At 37.4% G+C, this 17,034-nt stretch overlaps 1 protein-coding gene across 1 annotated transcript in view; it reads right to left on the reverse strand.

Annotated features, from left to right (window-relative positions):
* The window catches only part of EP300 (E1A binding protein p300), a 73,342-nt gene that overhangs the window by 29,320 nt on the left and 26,988 nt on the right, over positions 1-17,034 (reverse strand). The window contains 10 exon segments of the mRNA XM_061206504.1: positions 443-552; positions 1,013-1,090; positions 3,480-3,654; positions 4,314-4,431; positions 6,076-6,213; positions 6,782-6,875; positions 11,521-11,766; positions 12,691-12,804; positions 14,119-14,380; positions 15,620-15,796. Coding sequence (XP_061062487.1) covers positions 443-552; positions 1,013-1,090; positions 3,480-3,654; positions 4,314-4,431; positions 6,076-6,213; positions 6,782-6,875; positions 11,521-11,766; positions 12,691-12,804; positions 14,119-14,380; positions 15,620-15,796 — 1,512 coding nt within the window.

Below are 17,034 nucleotides of genomic sequence, written 5' to 3' on the forward strand. Positions count from 1 at the left end.
TGAAGCATTCCAATTTACAGATGTACCGTAATTTAAACATAATGAATCCCTTACAGTACATTCAGGCTATGGCCTTTTCCTAAAACACAGTACATAACATAGCATCCTTAATATGAATTTTCTTCAAATTATATCCTTTTAGTATCTCAGGAATTATTTCTGTAGGATAAATTTCTAAAAATAACGCATACAGGTAAAAGAGGTAGGTGAAAATTAAGGACTTTAGTATTCTCTGCCTAATTGTGGTATATGGTTTAGTTTTAATTATTTAATCATGTCTATACTAAGGGCAAATACAACAGAATTATAGAAAAAAAATCGTTAAGAATTAATTATGTATAGTTAGCTGTTTAAGCAAGCGTGAGAATTTTTTCTCTCAAAGAAAAATGATTTTAAAAATGTCAAGTAAAGGCCAATAAGATTACCCAGAGGTCAAACTTACCGGGTTGAGAGCTCCAGGTTGGGCTAACTGTCCATGGTGCTGAAGAGGAGAGGTCTGCCGGGGTCCAATAGGGGGCTGGGGCATGCTCATCTGGCCAAATTGATTCAAACCTGTGAATAAGTGTAAAATATTAGATCTGAACACCTTCATGTAATTGGAGAATAAAAGAGTTCTTATTTATGATTCTATGTCACTGTATCAGGACAAATAAAGGCACCTGCTTCCAACTGTGAATCTGTTTCATTCACAGCAGCCACAGAAGGGCACTGTTAATTAATGTATGGTCTCTGAACCAAATTTTACAATCTGGAATAAATTTCATCTTGGCTAGTTGTTTTTAAATGGATGCTTGATCATTTAAATGTCTTTTGCCCCTTGACCTGTCAGCCAATCTGCTCTTCACCATTCCCTCCTCCCTGGGCTCCTACTCTAATAAAAGGCTTTCTGATTTCTCAGGCAGGTAATTATGATACCTGCTGCTGGCCTGCGGCAGGTGTCATCTTGTAATACACTAGGAACTCTGTTAAAAAAAAGCCATGGTTAAGTACACTGATTTCTTTCATAACTTACCAGGTTGTGGAGTTATCCGAGGCATCATCTGGTTTGGCACACTGCCACGGATCATAGATGGATCAGGTAGAGGGCCATCTAGAATGGAATAGAGAAATGGTTAGAAATGCATCTTTCAGGCAGCCATTCCCCTTTAAAAAATAAAGTGTAACTTACAGAATTCAGTCTGAGTATCAAAAAAATAAAGCTATGAACTAGACAGGAACCTGAAGAAAATGTTATTTCTGGAATACAAGAAAATGCATCCAAATGGTTTTAGTACATTTCTTTATGAACCAGGGTGCTTTCAGCACTGACAGGACAATAATATAAAAGCTCATATTTAAAAAGACTAATACAGCATTCAATATGCTGTTATTTGATCAAGCCTGATTATTTCATTGGTATGAAGAATACCTCTATAGACAATAGCCACAGATTTTGTCCAGTGACCAAGTTTGACTGTGTACCCCAATAATGTGTTTTTATGCATACAAGCCCACTGTGAACAGACTTTAAATAATACACATATTACACTGCACTATATCTCACGCACCTCTTAAATACAAAAATAGAAATAACTAAGAATGATGAAAATATACATATGTATATACTCTAAATGTATATTAAGGAAACTAGCCCCTTTAATATGAAAATAGTTTCCTTGGTTTGCTCACTAATTATGTTTATGGTATCTTCCGTTTTTTTCTTCTTTCTTTAAAGCTTCCAGGTAGGGCCTCCCTGGTGGCGCAGTGGTTGGGAATCCGCCTGCCAATGCAGGCGACATGGGTTCGAGCCCTGGCCCGGGAAGATCCCACATGCCGCGGAGCAACTGAGCCCGTGCGCCACAACTACTGAGCCTGCGCTCTAGCGCCCTCGAGCCACAACTACTGAGCCCGCGTGCCGCAACTACTGGAGCCCGTGCTCCACAAGAGAAGCCACCGCAGTGAGAAGCCTGCACACTGCAACGAGGAGTGGCCCCCGCTCGCTGCAACTAGAGAAAAGCAACGAAGCAGCAACAAAGACCCAACGCAGCCAGAAACAATAAATAAATACAATAAAATAATAAAATAAATAAATTTATTAAAAAAAAAAAAAGCTTCCAGGTAGTATTTACTTTAGAGACCTTTCTCATTTCATTTTATATTTTCTTCAATAATCTGTGTAGTACTTTTGATCTTTTTGTTTAAAGTTTAAAAAATTTGGATTCTTCTGCAATTAATTCCTGTGTATAGGGTATGACAGGAATCTCAGTCTATAAACATATACTTAGGGCTACTCAGTTCCACTAATATTTGTCCCTACCCTACTGCACCAGTACCATCCTGTTTTTATTTTAACATAAGACTACAGTTTAACATCTGATAAACTTTTAACTTGGCTCAAATTTCTGAAGAATTCAAGTAAATTCTACTACACCCAAGTATCTCAAATTTGTCTACTTGTCTCTGTATCTTAGTTACTGCCCCAGTTCAAACCATTAGCAGTGAGGCAGTGTCCACAACTCTAGTCTTGATTTTGTTTCTGAACAATTGTTCTCCTACCTACTCAAAAAATACCTGCATTTTCCCTTGCTAGTGGGGCCTCTGTGTATGCTGTTCCCTCCGCCAGAAATGCTGTTCTCAATTCTTTTCACATCACGGCTCAATGAGAAAATACATCTAGCACAACACTGCAGTTAACAAATGAGGCTGCTAAAAGTTCTCCATTTGACTACTTCAAGGCCTGTGGGGGGTGAATTTCTCAGCCCACTAATAATCCACTAATGGCCTAAGAGCTGGTACCTGCTGGCTCATTTGGCACTATCTATAGGTAGCCAGCTTTCCCTGACTCAAGAAACACAGGTTTTCCCTATCACAGCCTTTCACACATCATTTAAATAGCCTGTATTTTTCCTCACCGTTGTGTACCCACACCATATTTCACTGCTTGGAACCTAGTAATGAGTCAATAAATGAATAATGGAATGCATGATCATCTTGGCTATCCAGTTAATTCATTAGGTCAAGAAGGCTGAAACTGTCAAGATGAATTTCAAATGATGCTTCTAAAAAAGAAACAGTTCTTAGCCTTTGAACATATTGGGTCAAGAAGGAAGTGTGACAATGTAAGTAACATGATATTGTTTAGGATGTATCAAAGCCAGTAAGGTATTTGAACCTGCTCAGTCTACATCTATTGGCTGGCTGCCTACCATATGCAAATCAGTGAAAACCTGTGGACTATCACTTCCTAGGTGTCACTATGACAGAATAATATCTTTGGCACTAAAAATGATGCCATATTGTCAAGCCATGTCCAGAAATCTTCAATACACTGTTCAGCTTACTGTTTTTACTAGAGAATGAATTATTTTCTTTGAAAAGGCAAAAAAGAGTCATTTGAAAGCTCTAGAATAGTTACACAAGCTAATGCAAATTAGTGAATCTGGTTAGGAACCGTTTTATTTCAGTTTCTCCCCAAAATAAATATAATAAAAAGCACTTACTAGAAGTCATTCCTGGTTGTGGCTGCCCCATGTTAGGCCCTGGGTTCATGGAAACTGGCACCATGCTTGCAGCACTTGGTAGCATGTTCTGTTTTTGTAGTCTAGTCCTTCGTTTTTCTTCTAGTTCTTTCTGGATCTTATAGATCTTCTCAGCTAGCAGGTGGTAGTATTCCGCCTTTTTGAATTTTGAAAATAGAGATGAGGAAAAAAGAGGGACTACCATCAGGTAACAAAAAATGAACTAAGAACAGGCATTAGCTTCATTTAAAAAGGTAGGCAGAAATGAAAACGGAGAAGAATAAATCTAATCTACTTTCCTACAACATTCCAAATATGAGCTCATGTTTGGAATGATCATATGAAAAGCTGCTATTATAATGAACCTACATAGTAAAGCATGACTTCTCAAAGTAGGTTTACAATTTACAGCATGTGGGAAGAATATGCTACATTTTGGAAAAGTGCCAATTTAGGGAGGAAAGTTCAACTGATACAGAAATACTACTTGAGATGAAAATACTAAGCAGCTGATTCACCGTATTATAGTGAAAATAGCACAGAGCTGGTAACAGCTCAACCACTTTTTAGCTGACAGAAGGACAACCCAGATAAAGTGTCACATGAGTGTACTGTATTAAGAGGAAAAATGTAAGATTCTTGACGTACACTTTAAGAAAACTGCTTTGTTATCGTGACTCCACAGTGAGAATAAGACAGGATGGCTAAAGGGTGTCCTCTAAAGTATAGTATTCTGTGTACGTGCAACAAAGAGGAATAAACTAAACAGCCAGAAGAGGTCCACTTTTGCCTTGAGTAGAAAAAACAGATGCTCACTCGATTGTTCGCAGATTCATACATGTCCCCTTCCACTTTCCGGGCATATGCAACCAGGTTTTCCATCCGTCTGTCTTTTAAAGCAGCAGGATCCGGAGTAGGAAATATGGCTTGAACACTAGGAATAGAAAATCCTACCACTGTTATATCATGTCAGCATTTTTTTCCTCACCATATAAGTACACAGTATTTTAAATGTCTTCCTGATTAGTATTTTCTCATTTTTATACAACGAACACTTTAGGTAAAATTTTAAAATGAGGTTATGAGATGTCTTCAAATATAAATTACTGACCAAAATGAAAGTGTCTCTCTGTGGTAATGAAAGGGTTTTCCTGATCAGAAATAAGAAATGACTCCATAAAAATACTCTCTGGTCCCAGTCACTCTAACGTAGAGCAAAAAAATTATACTGTGCTATTTGCATAAAGGAAGTGAGAAAACCTGACCTTTGCCAAAGTACCAAGTAACAACAGCCTTAAGATCCTTCTACTCTCTTTATTCAGCTTAGTAAAATAAAACCTAATAATCTCTACAAAATCTTAAATGATCAAAAACTTAGAGTGAAGGGAACAAAAATGCATAATAATTCTGCTAAATTCAATGTCTTTTGCTCTCTAGCAATTCCCTGCAAAACGCCTGTCACTAACTTTCCTGAAGGTTGACAAAATGTGATGTCAGCTACTAATTTTATCATCTGGACAACTCATGTTCAGTTGTGTATTGTACCTGAAATAACCAAGCGGAGAAGAAATAAATGGAAACCCAAATTAGTAAAAAATTTGCAAGCATGTAATAAACATTTAACATGAAGTCAGATGATCAATCCCAAATAATCTATTGTGATCACAAGATAAGTTTGTTTCGGTTAGTCCTTATTAATTCAGTATTAAAATCTCAGAGTTTTCTCCTTGTGTCAAATTCCATTTCTGATGCTATCATTTGAGAATTCCTAAATGAAGCTCAAGTTGAATTAGTAGGCCAATGTAACATAAAAATAAGAAGATAAAAGACAGACCACATGGTTCTAAGCCAATAAAAAATTGGATGAATTGAAGGAGATCCCTCTATTAAGTGTAAGGGAAACGAAAAAAGACCGATTCTTCCAAGAAAAAAAAAAATGCTGCATTTTGTTTGAAGTATAAGCTCTCTAATCAGTGAGGGCAGAGCTCTATCTTTAGGATACTGGGCACATTACATTTTACCACTCTATATGCCTTCCCCCTCTTTCATCCAACAAGACAGTGCTTGTGAGGCAGTGTGCCTGGCATACATAAACTTCACACCAAACAGTGCAGGGGTATTTCACAAACTACTACTATGTGCACATTTGGAGGACCAGAAGACCACAGAGAGACCACCCAAACAGATTCAATTTGTCAAGATAATAAAAGCTTTACCAAGGATAACAACAGAAGACAGTGTTGCCTCTACCATTCTAATAATCTAAGACCCAGTTTTTCTTTTAAAATATGAGTTTTGTAAAGACGGTATTAAATGAATAATTTTTAACTAATATATATTGATTACTGTCGCTAGGCAGAATCATTCACACACCATTAAAGGTTGAAAGACTCCTAACAAATGATGGTGAAAAAGTTGAGAAGCAGAGAATAGGAAGCACGAAAGCCATAGAAGTATCAGCAGCAGCAGCCAGGCTATAGAAAAATCAGTAATATTTCTCTTGTGTTTAAGTGCCTGGCAGATTGGTAGCATGTTGACCTGGTAACTCCCTATGAATAAGACAAGCCGACAATCTTACAGTTTGTGAACAAGATGATTTCGAAGATCCTGAGTAATATCTTCATGCCATTGTTTCCGAATTCCAGTACTGGATGGTTGAGCTGCTGTTGGCATAGGACCCAGGGAGGCCACACTCGCATTTTCACTCATCATTGGGCTTTAAAAAGGAGTGAAATAGTTTTAGTGAAGAAGGGTAGGAGAAAGAGGATCTCATTTAAGTAGAGCTGACAGTGATGACTGCAATAGGGCCAATACACTATGACAAGTCTATTTACACATAAAGAAGTCTGGGGGAAATGGTGTGTATGTATTTGTACTTGTGTGAGGGAAAAGAGTTAAACCCACAACATTTCTTTGTGTGGAGGGGTAGATGATGTCTTGTGTTTAAAAGACTAAGTCTTGTGTTATAAGACTAAGCTGTCACTCTGACACAGCTTATCCCAGGGAATCCACTGGGCAATGGACTAATTGTTAACACTGGGATAGAGCAAACTCGTTTTTTAAGCAGCTGCATTTGGAACTTTCTACTGTATTTGGGAAGGTGTCAGTTACCCCAAATAATTGATACACGTTCTAAAGAGGTTACAGAGAGCCTAAAGAATAAACTCATATTATTTGTCTTCATTCATCAAGGATATCTTCAAATCAAGCAAATTAAAAAAACTCAAGGAATTCTAACAAGTGTCTGAAATCTGACAAAGGGCACAACCCAAGATAAAACTTACTTTTGAGAATTTATGGCTGAATGCAACATCGAGTCAGAAAGAAGATTCGACGTTTGAACCCCTACACCTCCATTTACTCCCATAGGACTAGCACCTAGGTCAAAACAAAAAGCAAGACAGAGTATTTTAAATACCAACAACGACAATAAAAACAACAAAAACGGATGAAGAGAAAGGAAAAGCTATGAAAGTACTAGAAGAAAATATCACAGAAATTTTTATCCTTTCAAAGTAAGACCCAAAACAGAAGTCTTAAGGACATTTAGAAATTTGAGTAATAAGTAAAATAATCACCATAGACAAAGTCAAGAGACAGAAGACAAATCAGGGGGAAAAAATGCTAGCATTGTATATAATAAATAATCATTTGTGATATAATTAGCAACACATATATAAAGGCTAATACACAAAGTACCTTTACAACCCAGTGAAAAAAAGATGAAGAATCCAAGAGGAAAGGAATAGGCAATTTACATAAAAAAGAAATACAACAGCTTTAAAAGTATGCAAATATGCTCAACTGCATTTAAAGTAAAACTTAAAAACTTTTTAATAAAGTTTGAGAACACCAAGTGTTGAGAAAGGTTTGGGAAAAGAAGCATTTTCAATAAAAATTCATAGATGTGTAAACTGACCCACTCTTGGGAGAGCTATTTGGTAACTGCTAAACAAATGAAAAAATGCATGCATATATTCATTGACTTAGGATTTCCACTTGATACTCTGTCTTACAGTTATACTCATATATGTATGGACAGACATAAGAGTAATGAAGCTAAAAGGAGCTAAAAACTAGAACCAAAATTGTTTAGGGAACTGAATTAATATATGCAGGTGCTTTCATAAGCACAATCTATGTAAGGACATGTATGATGACCCCTAGGGAGGGGAATGAAAAACAGTGTTTGGGTTAAACATTTTTAATTGAATACTCCTTCAAATTGGCTTGAATAGCTCTATGTACATATATTAACTTTTTTGATTAATGATTTTAATGAATATTATTTCTTTAAAAACAAAACAACAAACAATATTTACACTAAACCAGATTTTCGTGTGGTTAAAAAATTTTTTGATATACAATTTTATTAATATACCCTCCAAGATATTTTAAAAAAAGAATACAAAAACTTCCCTAAAATGAAAATAATTGACTAGATTTCTAGACAATGTCTAATAAAAATCCTGTTGCCTTCTTTCATCATGCTTCCCAAATGCTTAGGCAGAACTCTGCTTCTGACATCATCAAGGCAGGCTCTAAAATGTAGTTGCCGGTAGTGGTCTACTTGTCACTATGAACACTCCACGTGTGAATACTCATTTTCAGAAAAATTACGTACCCTTAACACAGATTTGTTTTACTGGTCACAACAATATGAAGGTAAAAGAAAAAGTGATTACACTATGTATCAATTTGCTTATCTTACTGCCTTCTGATGGCGCATGAAAACACAGCCAAACATTCCCTCTGAAGTATCCGGGTCCATTACTGCAAGTAATGGCTCCATCATAACTTGAGAAGGATACCCTTACACAGGTTCGCATTCAAGACCCTAAGAGCGAGCATTCACTTGAGAATACAAAAATGTAGGAAGAAAGACACTACTGGCACTGACAGAGAATAAGTCAGAAAGAAAATGAACAAAAAAAGAATTCAAGGCACCTAATATTCAGTGAGTACATATATATATATACATACATACATATATATATATATATATATATTTTTTTTTTTTAAAGCCCTAGGGGGAATCCTAAGCCCTAGGAGAATACATATTTTTTCTAAGCCCTAACAAAATCTTTACAGAATAAGTGAATTCAATAGGAACCAGAAGATTAAGAATGTGGTCAAGTATGGTCATGGAAGGCTTACAGTAAAAAGCTCTAATTTGGAGTTCTGGAGTGGATTCCCTCTTCCCCTCCCTGCTGCAGAATCTCTATAACCCGATACACATAGTAGAGATCTTGCTATTTTGTCTATTTAGTCACTTACCTGCCCATCCAAACTAGAGATGTTTCAAAAGTAGGGATCATGCCCCCTTTAGTATGTTTTTTTCAGCACACAGTACATCTAAGTGAATGCTGTTTTTATTCAAATGCCCTTGTCAATCACAGGTACCTAAAATTTATAACTCTGAGAATGTCCCAGCATTACAGGACTTTGGTATAAAAGGAAAAATTACTTCAAAGGAGGCCTTTGACTATCTGGCTTGTGCCTGGAGAAAAGAAACCATGATGACATTTTACGTTTGTTTTACACCAGTTTTCAAGATGGGCTCTAACACAACAAAAATATCTGAGGTATTCTAGAAGTACTGGCTCACAATGATGGTTATTACCAAAAAGGCACCATTAACTCAATAACAAGAAATAAATGGAAAAACCTGATTAATCTTAATCCTAAAAAATTTTTTTAAAAGACACTGAGAAAGGGGGAAAAAAATCCAAGAAGCTAGTTAACTTTCAAATAATTCTGTGGGTACATATAAATGTACATATAAATACACAGATGATACAAGAAGATGACAAGAACTAAACTGGTAATTATACACAAAACCTTGAAAAAGTAATGGGAAACAACCAATTACAAAAATGAAAATCTAGGGGATTTCCCTGGTGGCGCAGTGGTTAAGAATCCGCCTGCCAATGCAGGGGACACAGGTTCGAGCCCTGGTCCGGGAAGATCCCACATGCCGCGGAGCAACTAAGCCCGTGTGCCACAACTACTGAGCCTGTGCTCTAGAGCCTGCGAGCCACAACTACTGAAGCCCACACGCCTAGAGCCTGTGCTCCACAACAAGAGAAGCCACTGCAATGAGAAGCCAGTGCACCGCAACAAAGAGTAACCCCTGCTCAATGCAACTAGAGAAAGCCCGCACACAGAAACGAAGACCCAATGCAGCCAAAAAATAAATAAATAAATAAATAAATTTATTTTTAAAAAAAAGAAAATCTAGGTCAGGAGTAGACAACTGCATTGGGTCAAGATCCTAAAGCTCAAGGAAGACGCACTCTACATAACTTGGAAAGAGAGAGGAAAAAAGCAATCATAAATCAGAGGGAGAGAGAGAGAGAGAGAGAGAGAGAGAGAGAGAGAGAGAGAGAGAGAGAGAGAGAGAGACGGAGGGAGGGAGGGAGGGAGGTGGAAGAGGGGGGAAACGAAGTCCTCAGATCTCTTTTAATAAACAAGAGCTTGAAAACAAGCCTGAAAGGCAGGAATGCTCTTCATTCCAGTTTCTAGTCCAGTTTTTAAAACTCTTTTCTCAATAACTGTTTAACAAGTTAGCATTGCTTGTTATGAAACAGTGTACATTTCCTTAAGTTAAAAATAAAAATCAGGGGCTTCCCTGGTGGCGCAGTGGTTGAGAGTCTGCCTGCCAATGCAGGGGACACGGGTTCAAGCCCTGGTCTGGGAAGATCTCACATGCCGCGGAGCAACTGGGCCCGTGAGCCACAATTACTGAGCCTGCGCTCCGCAACAAGAGAGGCCGCGATAGTGAGAGGCCTGCGCACCGCGATGAAGGGTGGCCCCCGCTTGCCACAACTAGAGAAAGCCCTCGCACAGAAACGAAGACCCAACACAGCCATAAATAAATAAATAAATAAATTTTAAAAAAATTAAAAAATAAAAAATAAAGATCAGTAAGATTTACATTCTTACAAGAGTAGCGTGCCCAATTTTCTCATTTAGAATCAAACAATGTGCAGAAACTAAAGCCTACTGCACTTATTACTAGAGGGATGAAAATGGGTTTCAAAGGAAAAAGCATGGTAGATTATTCCAAATTAGACAGTTGTCTAATTACAGAAGAACTTCATCATCAAGAACAATTTCAGAATAAGAGGCAAATAATTAAAAGTTATGGGCTTACCTGTGCTGGGTATTTAACTATTTATACAAAATTGCTTAGATGTTCAACTGCCTGACAGTAAAGGGATAGTCATAGGGCAAATCTCCTTTATTTTACCATACAATTAGAGAATAAAAACCACTCCCAAATTAGGATATTAGAACACTGCTCACACTTCCCCTTCCCTCTCAGTTTTATCATAGGAAGAGGTTAAGAGAACAAGTGTATTTGATAAACTATTTCAAAGGCAAACGACTACTGCTGCCAGATATGTAGAAATCTATATTAACAATAACCAAACATTTCAAATCAAAAGAATATTACCAAAAGAATACTTCGAGCCAAAACGGTTTCTTTGTGCCAAGCCAAAACAGTTTCTTTTTTTTTTCTTTTTTTTTTTTTTTTCAGTTTCTTTGTGCCATTTAAAATATCAAAAAATTTGGAAACTTTAATGTCCACCTGTAACACACTGTTCTATGCAACAAAATACTACATAAGTATTAAAAAGGATACATTAGACATGGAAACTGAAAGGTGTCCACATTGTGTAAAGAAATAGTCTGTTATAACACATGGGATCCCATTTCTAGAAATATGAACTAATATATGCATAACAGGATTAAGAAGGATATAAACCAAAAGCAGTTGCCTCTGGTATGTGGATTACAAGGGGATTTCTACACTATAATCTTTTAAAAGTTACTTCAAAAAATTAATCATGTAACAAAAAAAGTAAGAGAGGGAGACAGGGAGAGAAAGAGAGACAATAAAAGAGACAGACAGACAGACACAGAGACTAAAATAAACTAAGAAGTTAACCTTGCATATTACATGGTATTTACACACACAACTGGTATCACATCTGTCACTAGGAGGACACAGACTTACTCATGTTGCTCATGGGCCGCATCCCCTGGGGAGACTGTCCAGACTGCTGGTTCTGCTGGTTCTTTGCTTGCACCTGGGGCTGTGTTGGCATCTGATTTACTTGATAGGGTAGTCCAAGGGCTGCATAAGCCCTTTCTATAGAGCTGGGATCAATCTGACTAACAGTGCTTAGGCTGGGAGCAGACTGTTGACCCACCCCTAGAGAGCTAGTATTTCCAAGTCCAACTGGTGCTCCAGTCAGAATTGCTAGAGAAAACAAAAGAAACAGTATTACAACATTAAAGATGGTGAGAAAAAAAACACTACGATGTCTGAGTGAATTTTAAACACAAAATTATTGTTATGTGATTATGAAATACACGTATCTTGTTTCCCATTACTTCCTTGAAAAAACTTCTAGACGCAGAACTGATTGGTCAAAGGGGATCATTGGCATGAAAAGCTGTTGATCCAAAATACCCAAAAGCCTTCCCACAGGCTGTATCAATATTCCCATCAGAGTGTATGAAATGCCTCAGAGCCACACAAAAGCCAACACCAGGTAGCATCATTTCTATCAATGTGACAGGAGAGAAATGGTACTTTACTTCATTCCTTAATTTAATAGGGAACTTTTTGGTATTTCCTCCCTCTAGTGAACTATTTCCTAATCCCAATTCTCTACTGGGCTATTTATGATTTCTTCATTAACTTATGGAATTTAATTACTTTTTAAAAACATGCTATATATATAGTTCCAAATTTATCTTTCAATCCTAAATGCTAAATGTTTTGTTTCTAAAGGAGGTGTGGTGGCTGCACTTTCTACTTTTGACTTGTCTTTCCTCTAAGAAAAGCTCATCACCCCAGGCTTCTAAAAATAATCTCAAACTTTCTTCTTTCTTTTTACATTAATTTCAAATTATCTAAATATTTAGATCACAGGTATAAAAGAGTAACTTGCCCAATGTCAAAGCAATGATCTTTCTGGATCTTATTTTAGGTAATAAGTACTTCCATTCTAACCTTATTAATATGAAGTTAGTGGTAAGTGGAAATAATCTAGTATGATAGCACTAGGCAGTCACAGGAACTTCACACAATCAAGAGGTACTCTACATCTCACCAAGTTGCGCTGGTGAGTCTAAGAATACTTTTGATATAAAAGCTTCAAAAGATTTAGTCACTTACACTGTTGATTTCTCTTATCTCCAGCATTTTTAAGGGGTAGACACACAGGACAATCATGCCTTGTACAATTCTTCCAGTGTGAAATGATTTGTCGAGAAGATGCACAGTGTGCCACTAAAAAGAAGAAAAATGATTCTTTTTTCAAATGCAGGTTATATTTTTACATTACTATTAGCTAACTTATCGATCACATAATGAGGGCTACAAATGTTATTAACTCATTGTATCTTCATAACACCTCTATAGGGTAGTTATTAATCCTCCCATTTTATAGTTGAGAAAACAGGCAAAAACTGATTAAGTAATGTGTACAAAGTCACAGAGCACCCAAAGTGCGATTCAAACTCAAGCGGTCTGGCTTCCAAAGCCCCTATTTTTCACCACAAAGCTGTGCAATCTACTTTACATTATAAAAACCTGGGGACTTCCCTGGTGGCGCAGTGGTTAAGAATCCGCCTGCCATACAGGGGTCATGGGTTCGATCCCTGGTCCGGGAAGACCCCACATGCTGCAGAGCAACTAAGCCCGTGTGCCACAACTACTGAAGCCCGCGCGCCTAGAACCGGTGCTCCACAACAAGAGAAGCCACTGCAATGAGAAGCCCACACACCACAACAGAGAGTAGCCCCCACCTGCCACAACTAGAGAAAGCCCCCGTGCAGCAACAAAGACCCGATGTAGCCAAAAATAAATAAATTAAAAAAAACAAACAAACCTATAAAAACAGATTTCTCTTTTAAAAAAAAATGGTACAAATGAACTTATTTACAAAACAGAAACAGAGTCACAGGTGTAAAAAACAAACTTATGGTTCCCAGGGGGGAAAGGGAGGGGGGGATAAACTGGGAGATTGGGATCGACATATACACACTACTATATATAAATAGATAACTAATAAGGACCTACTGTATAGCACAGGGTTCTCTACCCAATACTCTGTAATGACCTATATGGGAAAAGAATCTAAAGAAGAGTGGATATATGTATATGTTCAACTGATTCACTTTGCTGTACAGCAGAAACTAACACAACATTGTAAATCAACTATACTCCAATAAAAATTAAAAAAAAAACCAACACACAGATTTCTAATGACTCTATAAATATACAAATTGTATTAAGTTGGGTAACACTCTTTTAGTATTGGCCTACATGATAGTTAGCAAACCCTCAATAATATTTAAAGCTATGCTGGGTCAAATAAAAGTCAGTAAGTATCACCCCAAAAGGGAAGAATCTAAAACTTCCTCTCCTATTACATCTCTAGATACTCATTCACAAAATGATACTGAATTTTATCATAACTTAATACAGAGTAATGCATTATCAGTAAGGAGTCTCAAAACAGAAGAGAGAAAATGTGATCAGCTCTAACTGTAAAAAAAAAATATTAATTGCTGAGCACAAAAACCCTTTGAGTCCACTCACCTTGGCAGGACTTGCCTGACTGGCAGTGTGTCATGTGGTTAAGGACGTTCTTCATTGTACGACAGTGGGGAAGGTTGCACTGCCTCACTTCCCCATTGGCCTGCTCTCGCCGCTGGCACTTGTGAGCGTGCAAAAGGAGAACAAGCTGCTGCTGGATGAGCTTGCGCTTCTCTGGATCAGCTGTGTGGGCTCCAGAACCCATCCCTTGGGCCACCGGAGTCACCAGGCCTGGCTGCTGGACCTGCGGGGTCTGCTGCTGGCCCTAAGGGATAAAACAATAAAGATACATTTGATGTTAGGTGTCATAGTGTGCTACCTCCTTAATAAATACGGACTTGGAGATTTTCGATGAAAACCTTTAAGGACAGTCTACCATGTACCAGACCCAATTTTTTGACACACGGGATTCTACGATAAACGATGACTTCTACCAACACGAAGCTCAATTTAACAAGAAAACAAATTGCTACATTAGCAAGCAATATAATCAAAATATGTATAACATACAGAGAGCAAAAGAAAGAGAAGGACAATTGTAAAACAACTATACTCCAATAAAAATTTTTTTAAAATGTATTATTTGAATTTGGTTGCTCTGAAGCAACTCTTCTGAAAACAGAAAGAGAAGGACATGGTAAACTCCAGTGCAAGGGGGGAAAGGAAGGCATCTGTTGTGAAGAGCGTGTTCAAGTTAGGTTTTGAAGGATAGTGAAGAGCTTCTTGGCAGAGCTGGCAGGGGCCTTTCAGGTGGGTGAAAAATTAGTTTCTATAAACCCTGGAAGAAATTTGGTTTTTCCTAATAAAAAAGTAAACCTTTCTGGAGGCAGAAATGCCATGTTTTATTCATCTTTCTGTCTCCAGTACTTAGCGGAGTATCTGAAATATAGGCATTCAGTGACTATGGGACACAAAGCAAAAAACCTAAAACATCTGAAAAGGAAATAAAATTCCTACAGGACAATTTTTTCCAAAGATGAACATGGACTACTTGACACATTTACAAATAGAGACAGTTTAACTTTAGAAAAATAGCAATGTTAGAAGCTTTGGCGATTTTACCATAACAAAAATCACTGTTAAAAACAATTTGTAACTTTGAAAGGGAAGTTACTTCTGTGTAATAGTATCAGATACAAATCAGTAGATATGGTGATTGAGAGTTGGAATCCTTTTTCAGAGAGTCCTTCCCAAGAGGAAAAAGGTTCCACTTTTGTATCCTACAGAAAGAATTGCTCACAAGGAGAAGCTGCATATGGCAGGACCCCAAAACTTTCATTGTAGCCGCCCCACTTGCTCCTATTTGGACAGCATCCTTACTGGTCAATACTGCAAGTAAAAAAACACCATGTGAAATGGAAGGAAGGCACAAGCTTCCTCGATCACAGGGGCCATCCATTACATCCTAGTGTGTATAGTATAATAGAAGACATAAAAGGTTTAACACAATTCTTCTGTTAAAGTGTCAGATGGGAGACAAATCTGTAAACAGATTACTACCCACCATGTTGGGCATTCCTCCACCAGGAACTGCCTTTTTGTCCATTGCAAATGGAGATAAGCTATTTGGTAGTACAGACTTTGTCGGAATCTGGAGACCAAGGCCACTGGCTCCAATCTGCTGTCCAGAATTCTGAGTGTATGGTGAACCGTAAGGATTAGGGTTGTTCATCATTCCCATCTAAGAACAAGAAACAGAAGAGAAATTAAATCTTATTCCCCACACTAATAGGACATTACTATTTCCTTTCCTTTTCCACTTCCTAATTTACAAAGACAATTTTAAAAGAAACTCTCTGTATACATAAACAGACTATAATCTAGGGGCCTGAGGTACAGTAAATTTAGAGCTGATTGCTGTAAATATGAGATAAACATTTTAGAAAAATGTATAAGCGTCTTATTTAGCTACATCTACTAAGCAGGCTCTGCCATTCATCTCCACTTTTAATGCACTAAATAACTTTCATTTAATGTGCAAACTATAACTTAATAAATTCAACTCAACTCAATAAACCATCTAATCCTTAAATATATTAGAGAACTTGATATATCAAAATGCTTATTCCAGCATTTTGTTTATATAAAAGGTAGAAGATTGGTAGTTTGGGGGGATATGTACTTTTTTACTTAGGGACATGGTAGAACAGTGATTTTAAAACTTTTTCAATCTGAATCCTTTAGATATAGCATGCAAACTTCAAAGTCTGCACCATTTCTTGCTGTCTTACACCTAGCTGCTTTATTAAATTGCCTCCTTGGCTCTTAAAGTAATCTGAGTGTATTTGCAATCCCTATGTACTTTAAAAAGTAAGTTTTGGGAATTCCCTGGCAGTCCAGTGATTAGGACTCCACGCTCCCAATCCAAGGGGGCACAGGTTCGATCCTTGGTCGTGGAACTAAGATCCCACGTGCTGTGTGCAGTCTGGCCAAAAAAAAAAAAAAAAAAAAAAAAGAAAAAAAAGTAAGTTTTTTCCTGTGTTTATGTAAGTCCATGTGGAACCATCATACTGTATAATGATTAACTTAAAGAACAGAGTATTAATTATTCAAAAACCAAATGTTTTACTGATAACAATGATGCAACTTACAATTCTATCCTTCCACATAAGACCCCACTGTAAGTCAATCATCGCCTACTAGCAAGCACTCAGAATGGAAACTAATGACACTACATTTCTATATCCTTCTCAGACAGATCCAATTCTATCAAAGGGTCCTTCAAATTCTGCCTCTAGCCACCCAATCCCCATCATTCCCATGTATCCATGCCCACTGTCACTGTCTTAATACAAAGCTCTTCATCACAGCTTTTGTAGACTGTGACTAACAGGTTTTCTTGCCTTCTGTCCTCACTTTTTTCTACTCACAAGGGGGGAAAACCATGGTATACCAGATCTTTCATGATCTTCATGAGAA

Source organism: Eubalaena glacialis, chromosome 11 (genome assembly GCF_028564815.1).
Source record: "Eubalaena glacialis isolate mEubGla1 chromosome 11, mEubGla1.1.hap2.+ XY, whole genome shotgun sequence".
NCBI classification, from domain to species: Eukaryota; Metazoa; Chordata; class Mammalia; order Artiodactyla; family Balaenidae; genus Eubalaena; species Eubalaena glacialis.